At 41.9% G+C, this 20,289-nt stretch overlaps 1 protein-coding gene and 1 pseudogene across 1 annotated transcript; both read left to right on the top strand.

Annotated features, from left to right (window-relative positions):
• The first annotated feature begins 57 nt into the window (after positions 1–57).
• LOC126649245 (coagulation factor X-like) lies at positions 58–11,555 on the top strand. Its single transcript, XM_050333217.1, has 8 exons — positions 58–292; positions 2,468–2,628; positions 4,036–4,060; positions 6,584–6,697; positions 7,491–7,631; positions 8,219–8,469; positions 9,277–9,394; positions 10,200–11,555. The coding sequence occupies exons 1-8, from the start codon at positions 223–225 to the stop codon at positions 10,739–10,741; spliced, it is 1,422 nt and encodes a 473-aa protein (XP_050189174.1). The 5' UTR covers positions 58–222; the 3' UTR covers positions 10,742–11,555.
• A 2,916-nt stretch (positions 11,556–14,471) lies between these two features.
• Positions 14,472–18,711, top strand: LOC126648745 (coagulation factor X-like; annotated as a pseudogene).
• Positions 18,712–20,289: the final 1,578 nt, after the last annotated feature.

Below are 20,289 nucleotides of genomic sequence, written 5' to 3'. Positions count from 1 at the left end.
AGAAAAAACGGAAAAGAAAGAAGAGAAGTCTCATCCCCCCTGAGTGAGAAATCCCGCCGCGGCTTTTCCCCCTGACCCGGCGCTTCCGCTATTTCTGGGCAGGCAGAAGCAACGCAGCTTCAGTCTCACCCCGCCCGAGGGGGTGAAGACTTCGGCTCCCGTCCCGTCAGTCCCTCCCGTGCCCGTGCCCGCGGGACCATCAGCGGGGCGCTCCGCGCTGCCATGGCCGGCCGCCTGCTGCTCCTCCTGCTCTGCGCCGCGCTGCCGGGCCAGCTCCGCGCTCAGGAAGGCGGTAAGGCGGCACCTTTCTCATTTTTTGGGGATGGGCGAATCCCCCTTCCGAACAGCCTTCGAGGATGGGGAGGAGCGATCGGGCTGGGAGACGGTGGAAGGTCGATACTGCGGGACGAAGGCGCGCACCGGGAGAGCGCCGGGAGCCGCCGGGAGCTGCGCTTCGGGGACAGGGAGCTGCTGTGGGCATCTCGGGGTGCCAGACCCCAGGGATGCTAAGTCCCGCTGCTGTCCCCGAGGCCTTTCCTTGGCTGCTTCGTCTTCCCTTTATCCCCCGGGAAGCGGGATTGCTGTCCCTCCCCGCCGTTCACAACTGGAGTACAGCTGCCTTCACACCCCGAGGTGCTCGTGTGTGTGAAGGGAAGCCTGGCCAAGGCTTGGTTGGGTGTGCTTGGCCGTGGAGGTGACAGGTGCGAAGCATGTCCTTGTGTGCTCTGTTTGTACAGCACCGTGCTCAATGCCAAAGTCCAGGGCAGCATCAAGAAGTGGCCTTTCAAAAGTTGTTAACTCTTCCTTCAGTGAGTCAGCCCACTTGGGGTTTAAAACAAGTCTGTAGCATATTTCTGGAACATCCTACTTCAGTTGTCCAGGGCCTATTGCTCCTTGATGTCTCTGAAGAAGGAATAGATGATAGAAAGCTTGGGAAAGAGAAAACCAACCTCAGAAGACTGATCAGCTAGTTCCAAGTTTACAAAAACATCCTCTTATGTGGGTGGTGTGGAAGCAAAGGAATATAGAGGCGATAACCCCACCAGCTGTGTCCTGTCACTTTCCTGTTACTGCAGAGAGGGATTTAAGGGCAAATAAGATAGCGGGTGAATGAACTAATAGTCGCTGAGCTGCAAGTTACAAGCGTTTTTTGTAAACCTTCCTTGGGAGGAGCTGTTTTAAAGTAAGCGGGGCTTGAAATTAAGGATGGGATTGTTTAATACAAATAGCACAAACAGAATTTGTCTCCCTGTGGCTGATCCACCAATTGCAATGAAAGCAGAATAAGTCCCCTCTGTGTTCACTTGGAGGATATTAGGGTCTATAATTACTATCAGCAATTTATTTATTATTGAATTAAGTTGCATGAAGAATGCTCCAGCAGGTATGTGCAAGCTGTGTGCTGAGCATAAGGCACTGTCCTTGAGTCCCATCTGTAGCACAGTCTTCCATGCTGTGCTTGGAAAGTAATTTTTTGGTGTGAATTCCACATGGTAGAACTTGATTAAAAGCCAGTTTCCAAACTCTTCACACTTGCCTAGAACATATGCTTTTTACAGAATAATTGGCAACTTATTTCATCCAGTATTGGTTTTGTTTTTCCTGCCTGGTAATGTGTGCACAAGTCACTGGAGAATAATGCTGTTACTCACATAGCCACGTGCCTGAGATGAGTCTAATGCCTCTGCCCCTCCAGTTTAAATCAACAGCTACCTGTATCTTTAACTTGAAAGCAGAAGGTCTTAGGCTTCTGTGACTAAAAGCTTTTAAGAAATAAAACTAACTCAACAAAACGACTTCAGGCTGTACATTCCTGCTAAAGCTGATGTTCATTAACTTTTGTTCTTTGTTAAATCTTAGAAGGCAGCTGCCTTATTAGTACATATATCAGTAAGTCCAGAACATTTCTACAGGCAATTGAGAGGTGCTAAGAGGGGAGGAAGATCCCAGTGCAGCACAGTGGGATTTGGGGTGGTGAAGGGCAATAGGACTCATGGGCTCTTCCCATCAATTGCTGCATCTTCAGTTTATGTAGCATTTAGTTTCTGCATCACAAGCCCCTAGATCAGGAATTTATGTTGCCTGATGGTCAGCTTTAAAACAAAATCAAGGAATGCAATCTCCCTGGCCTCCAGGGAAAGTTATTCTTTTCAAGACTGAGTCTTGAGCAGGAGAAACAGAAATGTAAGCCCTTGGTGGCAACCTGCATGCTCTTATTTTCAAGAATAAAAAGAGTAGGAGAGAATTTTTGGGGCCTACATTTTGCCCAGGGGCTACTGATTCTCAGAGAGAGATTGCTCTGAGAGATCCTGGGATATATCAGCCTGTGTGAGGACTAACTTTACAGGTAATGTTGTGTACGGGTAGAGGGGTGAAAGGGTCTGTTTTAGCTTTGTTTCTACCTCATTTCTAATAACTCTTTACCACCACCACCAAATGTTACCCATCATTTTTCTCTTTTATCTAGTATTCATCAAGAAAGAAAACGCCGACAAGTTCTTGGAAAGAACAAAGCGTGCTAACTCTTTCTTCGAGGAAATGAAGAAAGGGAATATTGAAAGAGAATGCGTTGAGGAGCGCTGCTCAAAAGAAGAAGCAAGAGAAGCTTTTGAAGACAATGAGAAAACTGTAAGGATGAAATAATATGAAACACAGATCTGTACATTTCATGTTTACAAATTACATTCAAGTCTTTTGAGCTGGGCACCAAAACTCAAAAGTTATTCGCAATTAACACAAAGAACAAATAGTAGTTGACTGTGGTTGGAATTGCTAAGGCATAAATGTCTGCCAGCCCATCTTAAAACCTCCATTCTTTTACTTGTTCTGATCTGTTTAATTGCCATTGAGAAGTCTTTGACCTTTAAAGGCTTTGATGCTACCTACCAGTGTTGGAAATACGTTCACCCTATCTGGGTGGCATAGCTGAATGCCATGACTGTGGTCAAGACAATCCATGGGAAGTCTGAGAAGGCAAATGATGATGTGGAACTTTATGGGGGAATTTAGCCGAGCTTATCTCAAGCAGTTTTGCAGTGCTTATCATCTTGTGGCTCTCTTTATCTGAACTGAGAGAATGTATACTGTGGAAAGTTCTTAAATGCCTTACTGTTAATTGGAATGAAGTATGTGTGTGTGACTTTTGTGTCACCTACCCTACTCCAATGGCCTGTTTAAGACAGAAATGTGATCTGTTCCCAGGCTCAAGGAAAAGTTAAAGCAATCGGGCAGCTGTGGAGACTGAAGTCAGTAGAATAGGTGGTATTTTAAAACTTGGAGTGACTTAGTAGTGGAGAGGAATAGGGAACATCAACTGTAGCTATGTGGCTGTTAAGAACAACCCTGAAACTGGAGTTAAGGACGGATTCATTTCCCTTTAGCATTACTTGATGGTCAGAACGTTCTCGGAGTGGTATGTCCAGTGATATGTCCTGGGTGGAGAGTCATGGGTGCATTGCTGCACAGCATAAATGTTGACCTACCTATAGCAGAACCAGCACAACCTGTTCTACCTGGTGACCAGATGTCACTGGAAAAGACTGTCTTGGACAGACAGCATACCTGGAGTCCTCAGTGCAGAGCAAAAGGAGAACACAAATCAGACAAAATGTTTTTAAATGTCAGGATTTATGAGGTTATGATTGTTGGGAGTATGGGGTGGGGATGGAGACTGAAAATTCGGCACTATGGGAAAATAAGTAAATTCAGTCAAAACTGATTGAAAGACACAGTTGTGCAAGAAATTAAGTGGCTTGTCCTGAGTGAGTCACACTGTGGTATCTCTAAGGAGTTCCAGACATTTCTGAAGAATGCATGAGACTTGGTTCTGTAGAGCTGGGCAATATGGTTTTAAGGTATTAAATGGTAATAGCAGACTGCAAGGCATGTACCTATCACTTAAATATTTCTTTTAACAATTGTTAGCTACAAATATCCTGTGTATGAAAGGTCTAATATTTTTTCTGAGGAATTTAGTAATTCTCATTCAACTCTTTCTGTTTCCTTTTATTCCCCATTTTCCCCACCTACCTTTAGGAGGAATTCTGGAACGTCTATGTAGGTAAGAAACACTTTGTGTTTGTTTAGTGGATTAAGCTTCCTCACTGCAAAGTTTGAAAGGATGCATCTCTTAAGTAACCCCTTCCTGCTCCCTTGCTTCCTCTCTTTTCACTCCAGGACACCCTCACGCTGTGTTTCCTCTGAAAAAGGAATCTGATTTACTGCCTGCTGTTGCTTGAACCCAGTCATTTCATTTGCAGACAAGGTTCATCTGCCTCCAGTTGCTGGGCTGATCTTTGCCCTCTCAAAAAAAAAAAAAATAGTGACTCTTTGCACACTAAGGACAATGAGAAGTAGAAACTGTCCGTGTGACTCTGCCAAACAGTTTTCCTCCAGAGGGGCAGCCCCAGATGAGAGAATTCGAGATACAAAGAGTTACAGATGAGGGTGTTCCTTAAATGCCATAACCAACAGAAAGCTGTGAACAGTATCTCACAGTCACTTGCCTGTTTCCTGTCACCTGTATTGTAGAGCATTTTGTGGAATGTGTTTTCTACAGAACTGTTTGGAATTCAAGGAAGTTATGCCAGCATGTCAGCAAATACTACCTAACAATCTTTTCGTTATTTTTTTCTAAACGTGTGAGTTGTATTTATTATCTAGTGCTTGTAAGCACTATGAAAGGACAGATTTTTAACGTATTAGTGCTTTGACCAAAGACAGCTCAGCTTTGTCTTTTGGAATCTGCAGAGAATTGAAAACAGTTACCACAAAGAAGATGCAGACTTTCACAATCCTCTAAGCAGGGGAAGAACTCTGCAACCTACAGTTTCAAGCAAAGCCTGCGTCAGTGTTGCAGTAAACTGGATTGGAATATTTCAAACCATTTTCTCATGAGAATACAAACAGCAGAACATCAGTGCCAGTGCTCTTAGCGGAAATGCCAGTTTCATACATTTTAAACCACAGTTCACAAATGCTTTATGGCTGTTCAGAAGTATTGAAAACCACAGCTACCCTCAGCCAAATTACTAGAACAATTTGTTCTAGCTTCCTTTTTTAGTAGGGGAATTTGTGCAATATTGACATAAAACTCACTACCATAGCTGCCACTACATTGTAGGGTAAGACTAAATAAGTATATTTTCTAACAGTAGGATGCTGCTTTGCTAAGACCACTACAGAATAGAGTGCTCTGGCACTTCAGAGGAGGAAGTAACTAGAACCTGTGATGCAGGCCTTGAGTCTGTCTTTCTTTTGGTTAATAGTGTTCTTGACTTCCCTCTGTTGAGGATGGACATCAGTTTTCAAGGCCTCTGTGGCTGGAACATTTGGAGATCTGTTGGTTTTGGGCACATGCAGGTACAGAAGGGATGATGATGTGTGAGTGCAGTCCACAAAGCCCATCAGTTGTTCCCTGTGGCAAGTAGAGCTGCAGCAGCTGAGGTCACAGTCCAGAAACACCATGCAGGCAGCAAGCTAGATCCTTAGGATGAGTAGCTTCCTGCATGTTGTCTCCTCAATGGGCACTGATGTTCCAGCTGCTCCAAAGGGGGATAGAACAGGTGGTAAAACACAGAAGTTCAAAGAACAAATCTAAAGCAACAAATTATTAAGCAAGTGTCACTCTTCTGGATATCCTGCTTTTCTTATCAAACAGTGCAGCCCAGGGAACACATGTCATGGGGGAACACATTTGCTACAGCAGATCACTAAATGGGAAAGAACATGTCAGCAAGCACCAGTGCAGGAGTGAGATACCTTTGTGGGGATGGGAGAAAGGGCTGCCCCGTGGAACGTGTATCCAAACACAGTGCAACCTCCCTGTCCTCCAGGTAACTGAGTTTGTGAGATAATTGTGGCTGGGGCCCTGGAGTTGGATCAGCCAGTATTGTCTAGGTCCCAGAAAGGAAGGAAGGCTGCAGAACCACCTTTCAAATGGGGGAGATGCCAGCGTAGATGTGGGCAGTGTGAGGTAAGAGCTAATATTTTGAGGCTCAAACACACACCTCACCAGATAGATACAATAGGAAATTTTTGGTGCTTCTAAGCAGGACAAAACAGGAATTTGCCCTGCACATAAGGATTTTTCAGGGCTTTGTAAAGTGTTGAGGTTTTATTATCTTCTGATTAATATGCTGGTGGTTGTGTCTTTAGATGGAGAACTCTACAGGCAAAAGACGTGCACAAGGGATGAGATGACCTTTAAGGAAATAAAAGTTGAGGCTTTTTAAGTGGTAGTTGCAATGTAGAAATGTCCCATCTGCTTTTACAGGCTTTGTTGTAAGTGATGTATACTCTTGACCCCGATGTATTACTTTATCTGTCTATAAAAAAGGCCTGTGTATGCACTGTCATACAGTACCCACCAAAACCAGATTGCAAAAGTGAGGATATGTGTATGAATCATTGTGGGTTTGGAATGATTGCAGTTAGACTGTTTGTTCCATCTGGAATGTGGCAACTCACAGGACTTGTATTTTAGAAGGAATAAAAGGTGGCTTCTTAAAATTGACACCACTTCAGAGTTCACTGGAAATACTTGCACTCTTACAATAATTTGGTGTTTGGTTTGTTTTTGTAGATGGGAACCAGTGCAGCCCAAATCCTTGTCACTATGGTGGCCAGTGTAAAGATGGAATTGGTTCCTACACTTGCACATGCTTGGATGGTTATCAAGGCAAGAACTGTGAATTTGGTAAGTTTCTGCTTTAGAGAACTGTAGCAGTGAATTTCCCAGGAAGCTGAAAGGTAGGGAGTTAGTTCTTTCTTAACTCTTAATTATGATGGAGCCTGTCTACATGAGCTGGAATCCCCAGAACATGTGGATAAAACTAAGAAGCATATGATTCTTATAATTGATGTCAAAAAACCTTGATTCCAAGCTCAGAAATACAGCCTCCCTGCTTAGCTCATACCAGAAAAAAAACTAAGAAAGCAGATTTCAGTAGACAATGCAGAGACTTTTTCAGGTTTGCAAGGAAGCATGTTTTGCATATAAATCCTTCCCGAGGCTCCCTTCTGTGGCATACAGCTGCTGCTCTGACAGTTTCACTGGAGGATGTATCAGCAGCCCAGAGGTAAGACTGGAGGGTGCAGAACTGACGTTCAGGCCCAAGATTGAGGAGAGTGATGAGAATTGAGATTTTTAGGGCAGGAGGGAGGAATCGTGTGAGGGTTTACCAGTATCTTCTCTATTAGTGTTTTCTTCATTTTTCCCCTGACAATTTGCCTCTGCTTTTCTAAGCTCACCATGACATGGCCACTAGGCCCACTTGGACTTGGCAAGTACGTTTTGTGTGGTGGATGTGGCTACCTTGTAAGGCACAACCTGGTGTTCACCACTCATGTTATTCCTAAGATGTACTTCAGGTGTTTTGCAGTTGTAGAGACAGATGCTGCTAAAGTGTGCATTTTGTTTTGGTGAAGTTTGAGATCTTCTGTGAAGTCAGTGTTTATTTACAGTTTTTCTCCAACCATCTCTTTTCTAGTCATACCAAAGTTCTGCAAAATAAACAATGGTGACTGTGAGCATTTCTGCAGCATCAAAAAAGATGGACAGAAGGATGTATTGTGTTCCTGTGCAGATGGGTATGTTCTAGCAGAGGATGGCAAACACTGCGTTTCAACAGGTATGAAGCCACGTGATAAACAAATAGCAATGGTGGTGAAACTTGTTTCACAGTCAAGGGATGTCTTGGTTGAGAGTTGAAGAATGTCTTTTAAACCATCGGTATTCTACATGAAATAGATTTAACAGTGAGTCCAACTGATTTGTATTTCCAAAGCCTTCCATTTGTGAGGTGATGTGATGGACTTGATCAAAATCTGGCTGTTTCAGAACCCTTTGTAAGGTGTGTTTCACAGAATTACCACAGTAAATTCTGCTGTTGACAGGAGAAAAGTGGTTGCAGTAATAACTCATTTACTTAAACACTTATATACCTGCTTGCAAAAAGTTACTACTTTTCTAGAAACTGATGATGTTAAATAATTATCATTGGTACTATTTACATTTGTTCATTTTTGTTTTATTTCAGTAGTCCTGGACAGAGGGGTCAAGCATGGGCTCATGATGTTGGTTCTAATATCCTTTATAACTAATAACAAATTGCTGCTGTGAGCCGTATTACTTCACTCATTTTCCTTGGTGTTTCCCAGGAGTTTTCTCTTGTGGGATTTCTGTCCACCTCCAACTTTGACATTCTTCTCTTCACAGTAAAATACCCCTGTGGAAAAATTTTTGTGAGAAGAAAGAAAAGGTCGGTTCTTTTACCTGTTGATTATAGCAATGTAACGAGTGATCAAGAAGGCCCTCCCACAAACGAAACAAGCTCAGAGGATGGCATTGTTATTACCACAGAAAGCCCAACTCCCTCGACTGTCAACAGAACAAGTAGCAAGAATCCATATGTTGATACCAGGATAGTAGGTGGGGATGAATGTCGTCTGGGTGAATGCCCATGGCAGGTAAGTCTGGTGTGTGCCCTGCACGTGAGCAGAGTGTTTTTCTGGGGGAAGCTGTGCAGTGGCTCCTTTCACCTGGTTGCCTTCTGAATGCTACCCATGTAGTGCCAGTGGTAGTGAGATGTAGCTGAATTGTGTGAACTGGGCACTTAGATGTGCTGTTCTGCAACTTGAGGCCTTAAACTGTCAAAATGAAAGGCTTTGTGCCATTTTAGATGGAGCTGCCTAACCTATTCCCACACAGGGCTTTTGAGTCATGCTGGTCTACCAGGCCATTTTTGCATTCTGGTTCTGTTTGAGAGCACCCACTCAGGGAGCATACCCAAGAGCACGTCAGGTGAAGCAAGAGTTTTACTTTGCAAATACACTTTTGTGTTTAAGTTTTACTCTTGAGTTTGGACCAGCCAAAATGAACTCCTGTGTTTGGGAATAGTAAGGGGGATACAAACAGGAACAGAACTTGGACAGGAATTCTTGGGGGTGGTAAGTCCAAGGGATGGGGTGATTTGGAGGCTGCACTCTGCCTGCTCAGTCAGTCAGTGTCTAAAAGACAGTACTAAGCACTGTGAGTGCAGTAACACGGAATCCAAACATCTACTTCACCTAAAGACAATGGAGACTCTGTAGCAGTACAAGCCGATCTGTAACCTCTGCAGCCCTGAATGCAGTATCAAGAGAGACCTGGAGGGCCCCTTAGGTGTTGCAGTAAGAAGCATATATGTGGTGTGCAGAGAAATCAGTTACCTGTTTATAGCTCATTCACATTGCACTGCACTTCTTAATTTTGCACTTACCTTTTTTCTTTCACAGGCTGTACTATTAAATGAGGAAGGAGAAGAGTTTTGTGGTGGAACAATTCTGAATGAAAATTCTATACTTACTGCTGCTCATTGCATGAATCAATCTAAAGAAATCAAAGTTGTTGTTGGTAAGTGGCTATTTATTTTACTCCTGCAATGTTTGAGCATGTGCAGCAGCTTCACCTTCTCTGCTCTAAATCTCATGTGAGATGTACTCATTACTTTATGTATTACGGTTTGTTGCTTTTTTGTTGTTATTTTACTTTTTCTTATTTCTTGTTACTGTGGAAATCCTGCTTTGTAACAACAGGGACACCAGATGTGGAAAATTATAATGGTGCATCCCTTTCTTCTTTGCCAGCTAGCTGGAAGTGATTAAAAACAAATGTTTTAGAAATGATGGCCATCAGTGTTTTCAGCAGGGCAGTGCTTTTTCAGAAAGCTTGTAATTTCTGACACATCTGAATCATCCATATTTGTTCCTGCAGGAACACTCTGAAAATCTATGACACATCCAATAGAGGACAAAGGAACAAACTCAGGTTATGATTGCTTCACTTCTGAGCCAGAACAGTAGATCAACACAACTTTATCTTTGCACTGTTTTAGTCTTGAACCAGACCGTGTTCTCTTCTCTAAGTCAGGTTCAAGCTCCTTTCAAGAGATTCCACACAGAGTTGCATTAGTTTAGTTGGATCAGTCTATGCCTTTATGTAAACTGGTACATATCTCCGTAAAAATCTCCGTAGACCAAAACTCAGGACCAAAACTGATCCTGTTGCTGCTGATAAATATTGCCTACATTTACCTGTATTGTATAAATGCTTAGGCTAAGTGTTATGAATGGGTATACTAGTCTCTTCCTCTATCAAGGTTGTTCTTAATTTCTTATACTATCTCCAGATTAATGACTCTTTTAATAATCTTGTACAGGTGAAGTGGACAGAGAGAAGAAAGAGCCGTCTGAAACGACGCATAGTGTGGACAAAATACTTGTTCACCCTAAATACGTTGCTGCAACTTATGATAATGACATAGCCTTAATAAAGCTGAAGGAACCTATCACATTTTCGGAGTACATTGTCGCAGCGTGCCTTCCCAAAGCAGACTTTGCTAATGAAGTTCTGATGAACCAAAGATCTGCGATGGTTAGTGGCTTTGGGCGTGAATTTGAAGGTGGACGACTATCCAAAAAACTGAAAGTGCTCGAAGTCCCCTATGTTAATAGGAACACTTGCAAGCAATCGACTAACTTTGCAATAACAGAGAACATGTTCTGCGCTGGTTATGACACAGAGCAAAAAGATGCTTGTCAAGGAGACAGTGGAGGCCCCCATGTAACCAGATACAAGGATACTTATTTTGTTACTGGAATTGTTAGCTGGGGAGAGGGATGTGCAAAGAAAGGCAAATATGGTGTCTATACCAAATTGTCCAGGTTCTTGCGTTGGGTAAAAGCAGCCTTGAATTTGTAGTGGTGGTGTGTCTCCTGATCCTTCTGATAGCTTCCCAGGTGCAATTTTTGTAACAGAAACTTTTTTTTCCACATCTGCTAAATTTGTTTTGAGAGCTGATTCCTTAAAGTTACGGTGCCGCTTCTATTTGTATTATTCCTGGCTTTAAATCACATGTATGTGGACTATGGGTAGTGTTTCGAATCTGTTGAATGGGGGAATTTCCCAAAACAAAGTGGTTGCTCAGTGGGGTCTTTGATTTGCTTTAGTTATTTTTATATTACCATTTTGGTTCCTGTCTGTTGACCCAAGTGCTTCCGCCAGAGGCTCATAAACATATCCTAAACAATCACTAGCCATGATGAAAGTGGGCAGGACAGGACTTCAATTAATCCTCGTATTGCAACCATCTGGCTCAGCAGGGAGTTTGTTATTACTGGAGTTGTTTAGCTTGCCCCTTTGGATGTATTCAGAAGAGTAAGGGAGCAAGGGAGCTTACATGGCAAAAGCTGAAACACAAGTAAATATTCAGTGTATGATTGAATAATAACCACATGTTCCACAGAAGGCCTACTCAGGTCACAACAGCTAATTAAAATAGTGGTTTGCTTTATATGGATTGTAGTTCACCTTAGTTTAATTTAAACATTGCTGCTCATCAGAAAAAAATTTATGTGCATGTTCATTGTTTTCTGTATCGTGTTGTGGATTGTGTATGGCTGAGGATTGGAAATCTCCTATTTTTCTGGGTGTTTCTGTCAGGTGCAATATTGATGTACAGCAGCATTTGAAATAAAACATTCTTTCTTCTTCGCTACTTTTTTTTTTAATCAAACCCAGACCTCTCAGCCTGTTACAGTTCATCATGTGCTCTACACCCTAACCATCCTGATGACCTTTCCCAGGCTCCTCCAGTCTGGCATGTTCCCCTGTTCTCTGAGGAACACTGAACTTCACCAGACACCTGCCACTTATCTCTTAGGGTTTGAGCTGGTACTGGCTAGTTTTGTGTAGCTGATGCTGTGAGCAAACCAGGTTAACAAACTGGAAATACAGCTCTGCAAAGCAGGAAGGTATTTCTGCAGTCAGCAGTGACTGTGGGCAGGAATGTTAGTGGGCAGGTCAGTTACCCCAGCTTGATGGTCTTGACCTGCATAACCCCTCAGTGGGCTAACTTCAGTGTTTACTCAGCAATATTTGTTCCCTGGGTTCCTCTGTCCACTGTGTTCCTGTTCCTCTCCCTTGTCCTACTGGTAGCCTACCCCTGTGCTCAAGGGTGAAACTTGCCTCTTCAAAAGAAAACTTCAGGCCTAGATGTTACCAAAATTCTATTTACATACTCCTGCTAAGGGCTTTCTTGTACTTCAGTGGAGCTTGAGGACTGAAGCAAAATGCAGGCTGGGCTGCATAAGGTGTTGAGGCAGCTGAAGGCAGGACCTCCCTCTGGCAATGGTGGCAGTAACTGGTGTATGTATGTTCTTGTTGAGCCAAGTATCACCTTGTGAGAGCAGACACAGAACAGGCAAGAGGGTGATAAAAGTACATGTTTGTGTAATTATTTGCCATTATTTGTGCTTTGTGGACTAGGGGACATCAGTGAAAACTGGGCAGCTTTGCTGTCTTGCCCTCCTTGCTCCCATTTGTCAGCTGCAGTGTAATGATATCCAGGTCTAAGGCTCAGGGGAATAGTTTTGGACTGAAAGAATAGTGCCAGTGTGAAATACAGGGTCAGTATGTTGATAAGCAGGGCTTTCAAATGCACAACACAAACAATGGGCCATTCTTCATGTTCTCAAGTGATGTGATAATTAAATAATCCTTAATATCCATTTATAAGGTACTGGATGACAAAATGAACCCCACAAGATGTAACGGGGGGAGAGGGGGGAGGGAACAAGAACCCTACCCCATCACTCACTGTGGTTGTCTGTCTCCACACAATGATCACTTCTCCACTTGATGAAGCATCCCACCTGTCTGTCAGGTTGGACCCTGAGATGTTTATCTTCACATCCAGTTTATGAATCATACTGCAGACATGATGCCTGCCTTGTTTAATTTTGCTGTAAAAGTCATTTGGGTATTACAGAGGTCTGGTTGGAGACAACTGAACAAACACCTGAGTCATCTCCATTACAAGTGCTGCAGGTTAGAGGTAGATTTTGACATCCCAGAGGTGAGGTGGGAGAGGTCCTTAGTGGGACATGGGTTGCCCTGACTGTCTTCAGAATGTTTCATGGAAAATTTTCTCATACAAAGACATAGAAAGCAATTTTGAGTGCACGCGTTTGCATTTAATTTTAATCTATAGACTAGAAGTAGCTGACAATAGAAAGATGGAAGATGACTTTAATAAAAGTAACTGTAGAAATGACAGAGCTCATTAATGAGAATATATATATTTTTAAAAAGAAAAATAATGAGAGAATAAATGTATTCATACATTTTTAAAAGAGATGCTACCTCTAAAAACCCCATAAAACCCCGAAGTGTTTAAGGCAGTGTCTGAACTATCTCAATGTCAAGAAAGGACAGGAGGATTAATAAAAACTATGAGCTTTTTCATGACCTCCAGAAGGAAGCACAGAAATACGTAGATCTGTATAAAGAATTGAAACCATCTTGGCATAAAACCAGAAAAGCTAAGGAGTAAACAGATAAATATGATGTGAAAATCAATAGCTGATCTAAGTATAGAGATAATGGAAAAAAGCCCAAGAATGTTAGTCTGTGCCCAATGGAGAAGAAAGTCTTTCTCCCTAAAGTACCAGGTTACTTGAGTCCAACGAGGAGAAAAGAAACTGAGTTGCACTAGTCAAGAAAAAAAATCACATCAAATTCTTCTAAGGGATAAATCATATCAGTTTCATCCAAGGATAGGATAACAGTCTGGGTGACTGCAAAAGATGCAGTACACCTCAGGTCTCTCCATTAGGGAGGCTTCTAGCACCATTTTCTATAACACTTTTATTGCAACAGAAAGACAAACACCAGTCTGGGTGAAACTACTGTAAGTTTGGTGCAAATCTGGTTGAGAAACTGTGCTACTTGATTGAAAGATTATATGGATTGCAGAGCTCCACAGAGGTGAGACTGAGGACCACTGACACTGATATTTTCCACAGTGACATGCAAGACAGAAGAGAGTGTTTACTCACTGCATTAACTCATTTCAGACTGGAAGGATGACCATAAGTTGAGATGAGAGTTCAGACAATCTTGTGAAACTGAAACAGTGATTCTATGTAAATAGGAGCCAATGATGTAAACACAAACCCAAAATTTCACCTTTGGTCTCACAACACACAACCACAGAAATTTATAAAATATGTAATAAAAAGAAGACATCTCCATTTTCATGAGGACAAAAAAATAATGAGATCCCGCAACTCTAAGGGACACTCAGATTAGATATTAGGAAACACTTTCTAGACATTGTAAGGCTAATTAAGGAGTGAATTAAGCTGCGTGGGTGAGCTGTGGAATCTCATTGTGAATCTGTAGGAACAGGTTAAACAGCATCTGTTAGGACCGGTTTACTTGCTATCACACTGTTAGAGCCAGAAAGAGCTCTCATATTCTGCCTGTGATCTTACAGTACCTGAGCTAAGGTAAGTAGCATGCACCATATGCAGACTGAAAAGGAATATTGCAAGGATTTACCAAGAGTACAATATTCATTTATTACTGATGCTTTAGTTGCTAATTTTTGCCTCTTATCCACATCCATGTTCATCTTTCCCTTAGTATGATGACTGTTTGGGAAAGTACAGATTACTCCTTGATTTACCCTCAAAGAGCTGTCAGTTATAGCTGGGAAACACAGCATAAGATGTAGAATGATGGTGGTCTACCTAATGTTGACGGTTTACCGTTTTTAAAATAATGATAGTTACAACGGTTGTTATTACTGAGGCCTTTGGCAGGAATTGCAACTTATTTCCCAGAGTGGTGGGGTGTTTTATTCATGTTTGCAAGCGAGCTTTCATGAGCTACTTGTGTTTTTATGGATTCACCATGAATCTATATATTTGACTCCTTTGCAGTCATACCAAGTGCATGCAAGGTCAACTCAGGAACTGTGAGCAATTCTGCAAAACTGAAGATGAAGGAGTTATATGTTAATGTGCTGCTGGCTATGCCCCGGGCAATGACAAAACCTGTGTTTCCATACGTAGGAAGCCAGAATTAAAGTTCATTCTATGGGGGATACACGTCACATCTGCACCACATTTGGGAAGTGCTGGTGTGTTGCAGTGCTGTTGTAGCATAAAAAATAATGTTAATTGTTCAGGCCTTTCACATGGCTTCCTTGAGGTGTTGATAACAAATTTAATAAGATCTTAGCTAAAGGTCATAATTTAAGTAACATCAAATTGTTCAACTGTGAGGGATGTGTGGCAGCAAAAATAGCTCTGGTAACCCCTCTATGCAAGTGGGTGCATTCTCATAGGGGACTGCAAACCCCATGTCCCAGCAGGGGCAAAGCCAAATGAGAAACAAGAGATTACAATGGGCCCAGATTCCTCTTCTCCCACAGACTGAAACAGACCCTTCATGTTTTGGAGGATTTTGCTAGAAAGCAATAGGTTAGGTTTTTGGTTGGTGAAAACTGGTGTCTGTTTTCAAGGCCTGAGTTGTGCTGAACATCTACAGATCCAAACGAATAGGAACTCAAGAAACTTCTTCCTTTACAATATATAGTTTGCAAGGACTCATTGTTTCAGTGGTAGTAACATAATGTGACTGCAGTTATATCTCACTTGTTTCTCCTCAAATATCACCTGTTTCATCACCTTCCATATCACATATCACCACCTTCATCTTTTCTTCTAATTACAGATTTTCTGCAGTTACATACAGTAACCTAAATACATTAATAAGTACTGACATTGAATTTAAATCCATTACTTTTGACTGTATTCAAATTGAACATTAGCAGTTATTAGTCTCAGTCTGTTCCTCTGTCTATCTGGTGATATTTGTTATAATACCTTTTCTAATTTAATGCCAAATTACTGTCATGAGCTTATGATTCCAGACATGGAAGACTTTACTCTATTTTTCAATTACAAAATATTTAATAACAGCAGGTACCTGAAAATAATTATACCAATAATGGAAGATAGGTAACTTTTAAATACTTTGAAAATGCTGAATGCATTTGCCCACAGGTATGTTTTAGAGGTGGAAAATGATTTTCAGCCATTCTGATCCTTTTGCATTTGCAAAGGTTTTGTTAATGCCTAGAAAAATCTAGGAGAGCCAGCCCTGACAAGAACACCTGCATATCTAATTAGATTGCAAAAGTCTTCTGTTGAGGAGTTTTTCTTAAACTATTAAGCAAGTTTTCTCTCTTTTTCATGAGCAGTTGATTCCCTGAAAGTGACCTGTTTCCCTGCAAACCCTTTTCCTCCAGTGTAGATATCTATCTGTAACTCTGAAGGCTGCTTTTGACTGCAAAACCCATGCTCCAGCAGGTTTGAATAATTTCTTGGAATGAAAACCAACACAAGGTGCACTGGAAGCTAGATTTACTTTTCTGACCATGAAACTGTCCCTTATATCAAGGGCTCTGTCAGACAAGCTCTGTTGAATGTCACTTCAGTGACAGAAATTGCTTTCAACAGCAACTGTCTGTCCTTCTGCTGTGTTGTAGGTTACTGTCCCTTGAATGTCATTTGGTTTGGTTCCCCAGGGATTCCACAGGCACCATCCCCCACAGAGATGGAAGACCAGAGTCCTCCATGTCCTAAATTTTGGCTTAAATCAGCAAGAAGGTAGCTCTGAGCTCAGGTGGAGGCTGGTAACAGCAGCTGAGCCTTCACAGCTGTGTGCTCAGCGTTATGGACAAGAACACCTTGCTCTCAGCACGTGACACATGCTTCAAAGTCCCAATACCATCCAGACATCAAGTATTAGCATTTTGGTTTTGCCTTTGCAGTCAAGTTCCCATGTAAGATTCAGATATCATGAAACCAGTTGACAGAAGTCGCAGAAATCACAGCAAATCAAGATGCTGATCCTGAAAATGAGGAAACCACTGAGGCCCCAGGTAGCCATCTGGAGGTCACCAGAGAGGCTGGCAGTTTACCCAGGATGTCCCCATGGCAGGTAAAGAGCCTGACCCTGCTCACCAGGACTGGCACCCATTTACTCTTCACTGTGCTTGTCCATGCCTGCTCACCAAGGGTGCCTAGCCCAATATGAGATAGACTTCTCTGGCATCAGCATTTTGGATGGGTTATTCCACTCTCCTGAGTATTGTGTTAGTGCACACGTCTTCTACCATAAATAACCTTGTGTCTCCATTTCAGCACCAAGCAAGTGCTGAGAGGGGGAGGATAGGACAGAAGTAGGGTTGCGGGTATGGGATGTAGAGCTCTGTGAGCCCCTTTCCTCTCAGTCACCCCATCATGCAGATAGCAGTGTGACTGTATCAGAAGAGTAGTCTGAGTTCCTGTTGTGGCCAAGACTAAAGTGAAGTAAAAAACCCAAGTGGGAACAGTGTTATTACAATATTAGCTAAATTTTGTTTTAAAAATAGCAACCAAACACTGTTGGTAAAATAACTGACTGCACAAACTTTGCTATGAACCAGGGTAAAGATCTGCCTTGACATGTTTCCCATTGTGGCAGCTACATTTCAGTGTAACTCTCAGCCCCTCTAAATGAAGATTGCCTTTTTGACAGAAAATACATATGAAAATGTCTACTGTAAGAAAATTGTTTGAATCTCATTTAGCTGGTCAGGTTTTTGTGCTTTATTTTTCTTCTCTTGCCTTGCCAGCTGTTCTACTAGAAGATGAGTATGATGAATGGTTTTGTGGGGGGGGAAATTCTGAATTAGTATTTTATACTTTCTGGAGCTCATTACATTAACCAGTCTAAAGATTTATGGTTTCTGGTTGGTAAGTACTTCTCACTTTGCCCTTTACTACAAAAAAAAAAAAAAAAAGGAAGTGTCCCGTGTTCAAGTCTCCATATGCAAGATGCTGAATTCTGCCAGAGTTTTTCTTACCCGCTTGTTATTCCTCACTGCCTCATCTTGTCTCTTGACTAACAGTGAAATACATGTTTAAATTTATAGAATGGACAGTTTCTTTAAGCATATCTTGGCCTGGTGTAGCTTATATATGTTAGAAGTCAAATATAAAATGGAGAAGGTATGTTGGCAGGTAAGGTTGAGCTGATGGGGTTAAATTGGTCTAACATTACACATTTATGCAATTTCCTGTGTTGGCCAAACCCTGAAGAATTCCAGATGCCTCATTCAGATATTAGCAATAACTGTTTTGACAGCATACTATTCCGATCCGGTTCCATACTTGAAACCTCAAATACATTATTTATTATTGTAATTTATTAAGAAGTAGTTTATAACAAGTTCTAGGCATGCAGAAACGATGTTCTGAGTCATAAAAATTATACTCAACCTATAAGAGTAAAGCAAAAATTGTGGTTGTATAAACTCCAAATGTCTGTCCATTTAATTCCCATTGAGAACTTTATACAAATCAAGAAAGATCAAATATATATGTAAACTGATAAACTTTTGTATGCAGATTGTTGAAGTTTTAAGACAATAAATATCTAATTACTGTTCAAGTCTGACTATACTGGTCTACAAATGAAAAGGGTAAAATTCTTCTTTTCTGTGTTGAGGTTTTTGGTTGTGTATCATGAGTGTCATTGGCAATACTGTAATGAAGCCCAAAACCTTTTATCAAAGTTTTCATTAAGAGCATTATTCTGATTGCAAAGTTCTGATTTTCTACTTGCTTGGCATTTTGACAGCCCTTTAAAGCCCCTCCAAAATGGGTATAAATTGCTACAGCTTCAGGATATAGGACTGGTCTATTTTATTTGTACAGTACAATGCCTATACAAAGTGCAAGGAACTTTGGTTCCTTCTTTTATCCAAAGGATTTACCCCTTCTTGAATTCCCATAGGATCTCCACTGAAGCCTCAGGTTATAGTTCAGCCCTAAACTGTATATTGAGAGAGCCAAATCTGATATATGAACTGTGGGCCATGCTCAGATATGTCCCAGGGACTACAGTGAGGCCACTGCCCAGGGCTTGCACTTGCTGACCCATTCCCTCATTGCTATCCATCTCTCCTCCCACACAACCCTCCATTACCACTTGCCCCAGCTCTTCAGTACTCCTGGATTATTCATAACCAAGTATAAAAGGACTGGATCACCTTGGAGGATGGACTTTGGAACCTGAATAGGCTTTTTTGCCATCTTTTTTCGATATGGACAGATTTCTTTCCCCTCTCATAAAAGCAGAAGTGAGATTCCAAAAGCAGTCCAGAAGTGTGACAGTCATCCATGTCTCCCATGGCTTGGGAATCAGGTTTATGGTAGAATCCACTTCCACCACCCACTTACATCTGTTTGGGCCATGGCTGGAAGCTGTCAGGTGCAGACTTTCCACTGGTGCTGCTGAGGTCAGGTCAGGACTTCCCTCAGGTCTGAATTCCAGGTGAAGTCCAAACACTTCTCTTCATTACCCACTTCAGACTGTGTCACTGTTACAGGAGTCTGCCTGAAAAATGCACTGCTTAGGTTTTGCTGAGAATCATTTTTATCCTGAAGTTCAGCAAAGGGCAATGGGGAGTTCTTACCAGAGAAAACTGGAGAAAAAATAATAAATCCTTATCCAAATGGCACAGACTCCAAAGTGATTTTTCTTCATTTTTAGCAAGGGATCAGGATATTCCTCATCTCAAAGCAAAATTAAACATCTTACTAACTCCCCTTATCAGTCCTTTAACCTGTAACTAGGAGCTGAAGTGCTACAGTGTCGTCCGTTCATGTGCTCTGCCATCTTCTGGTCAGTTTTATTGGTTGCACTTTTGGTAGGGAAAAGGATATTAAAAAAAAAGTGGGGAGAAAGGGGTAAAGAAACACGAAGGTGGATGTAAAGAAAGAATGTGTTTTAATAAATGAAACATTAACAACGATTGCTATTTTTAACAACATATGCACAGAAATAGAGAATGTCAGAGCTTACATCTACACAGATCATAGAATCATAGAAGGGTTTGGATTAGAAGGGACCTTCAAAGATGACCTAGTACAGCACCACCTACCATAGTTAGAGACACTTTCCACTAGACCAGGTTGTTGAAAGCCCCATCCAGCCTGGACTTGAACACTTCTACGGGTGTGGCAAATGTCAGAGTAGTTACAAGGTGGCTTTTGTTTTCACTGCCAGGGAATCAGGAGACTTGCACATCCTTGTGGCTATGCTCACAGCCTTGTAGTGAATGCAGCACCCACAGGAGAGAATCAGAGCCCTCTGGGATTACCTTCCTTTCCCCTGTTCACTCCTCCATTGCAGGGTTTCCTGCAATCTCTAACCAAACCACAGTGTTGATGCTCTTTTGAAACAGTTGCACGTTCCTCCTGCTTTTAGAAGTGCTGATGCACGATGGATTTGGCAAGAAAAACTTTTGGGTTTTGTCTGCAGGTGGTGAACAGACCTGGCTGATGGCAGTCCAGGTGTTTAGCTGAATCATAACCCATTTTAACTGTACTAAACATTAACCCTTTGCA

The sequence above is a fragment of the Myiozetetes cayanensis genome, unplaced genomic scaffold (assembly GCF_022539395.1).
Source record: "Myiozetetes cayanensis isolate MyiCay16 unplaced genomic scaffold, myiCay2020 scf5-8, whole genome shotgun sequence".
Classification (NCBI taxonomy): Eukaryota; Metazoa; Chordata; class Aves; order Passeriformes; family Tyrannidae; genus Myiozetetes; species Myiozetetes cayanensis.
This window is presented reverse-complemented; position numbering and strand designations above follow the sequence as displayed.

Coding starts and splice junctions, on each gene's coding strand:
- LOC126649245 (XM_050333217.1), top strand. CDS start 223: ATGGCCGGCCGCCTGCTGCTCCTCCTGCTCTGCGCCGCGCTGCCGGGC. Junction 2,629..4,035: donor TTGAAGACAATGAGAAAACT/GTAAGGATGAAA, acceptor ACCTACCTTTAG/GAGGAATTCTGGAACGTCTA. Junction 7,632..8,218: donor CAAACACTGCGTTTCAACAG/GTATGAAGCCAC, acceptor TTCTCTTCACAG/TAAAATACCCCTGTGGAAAA.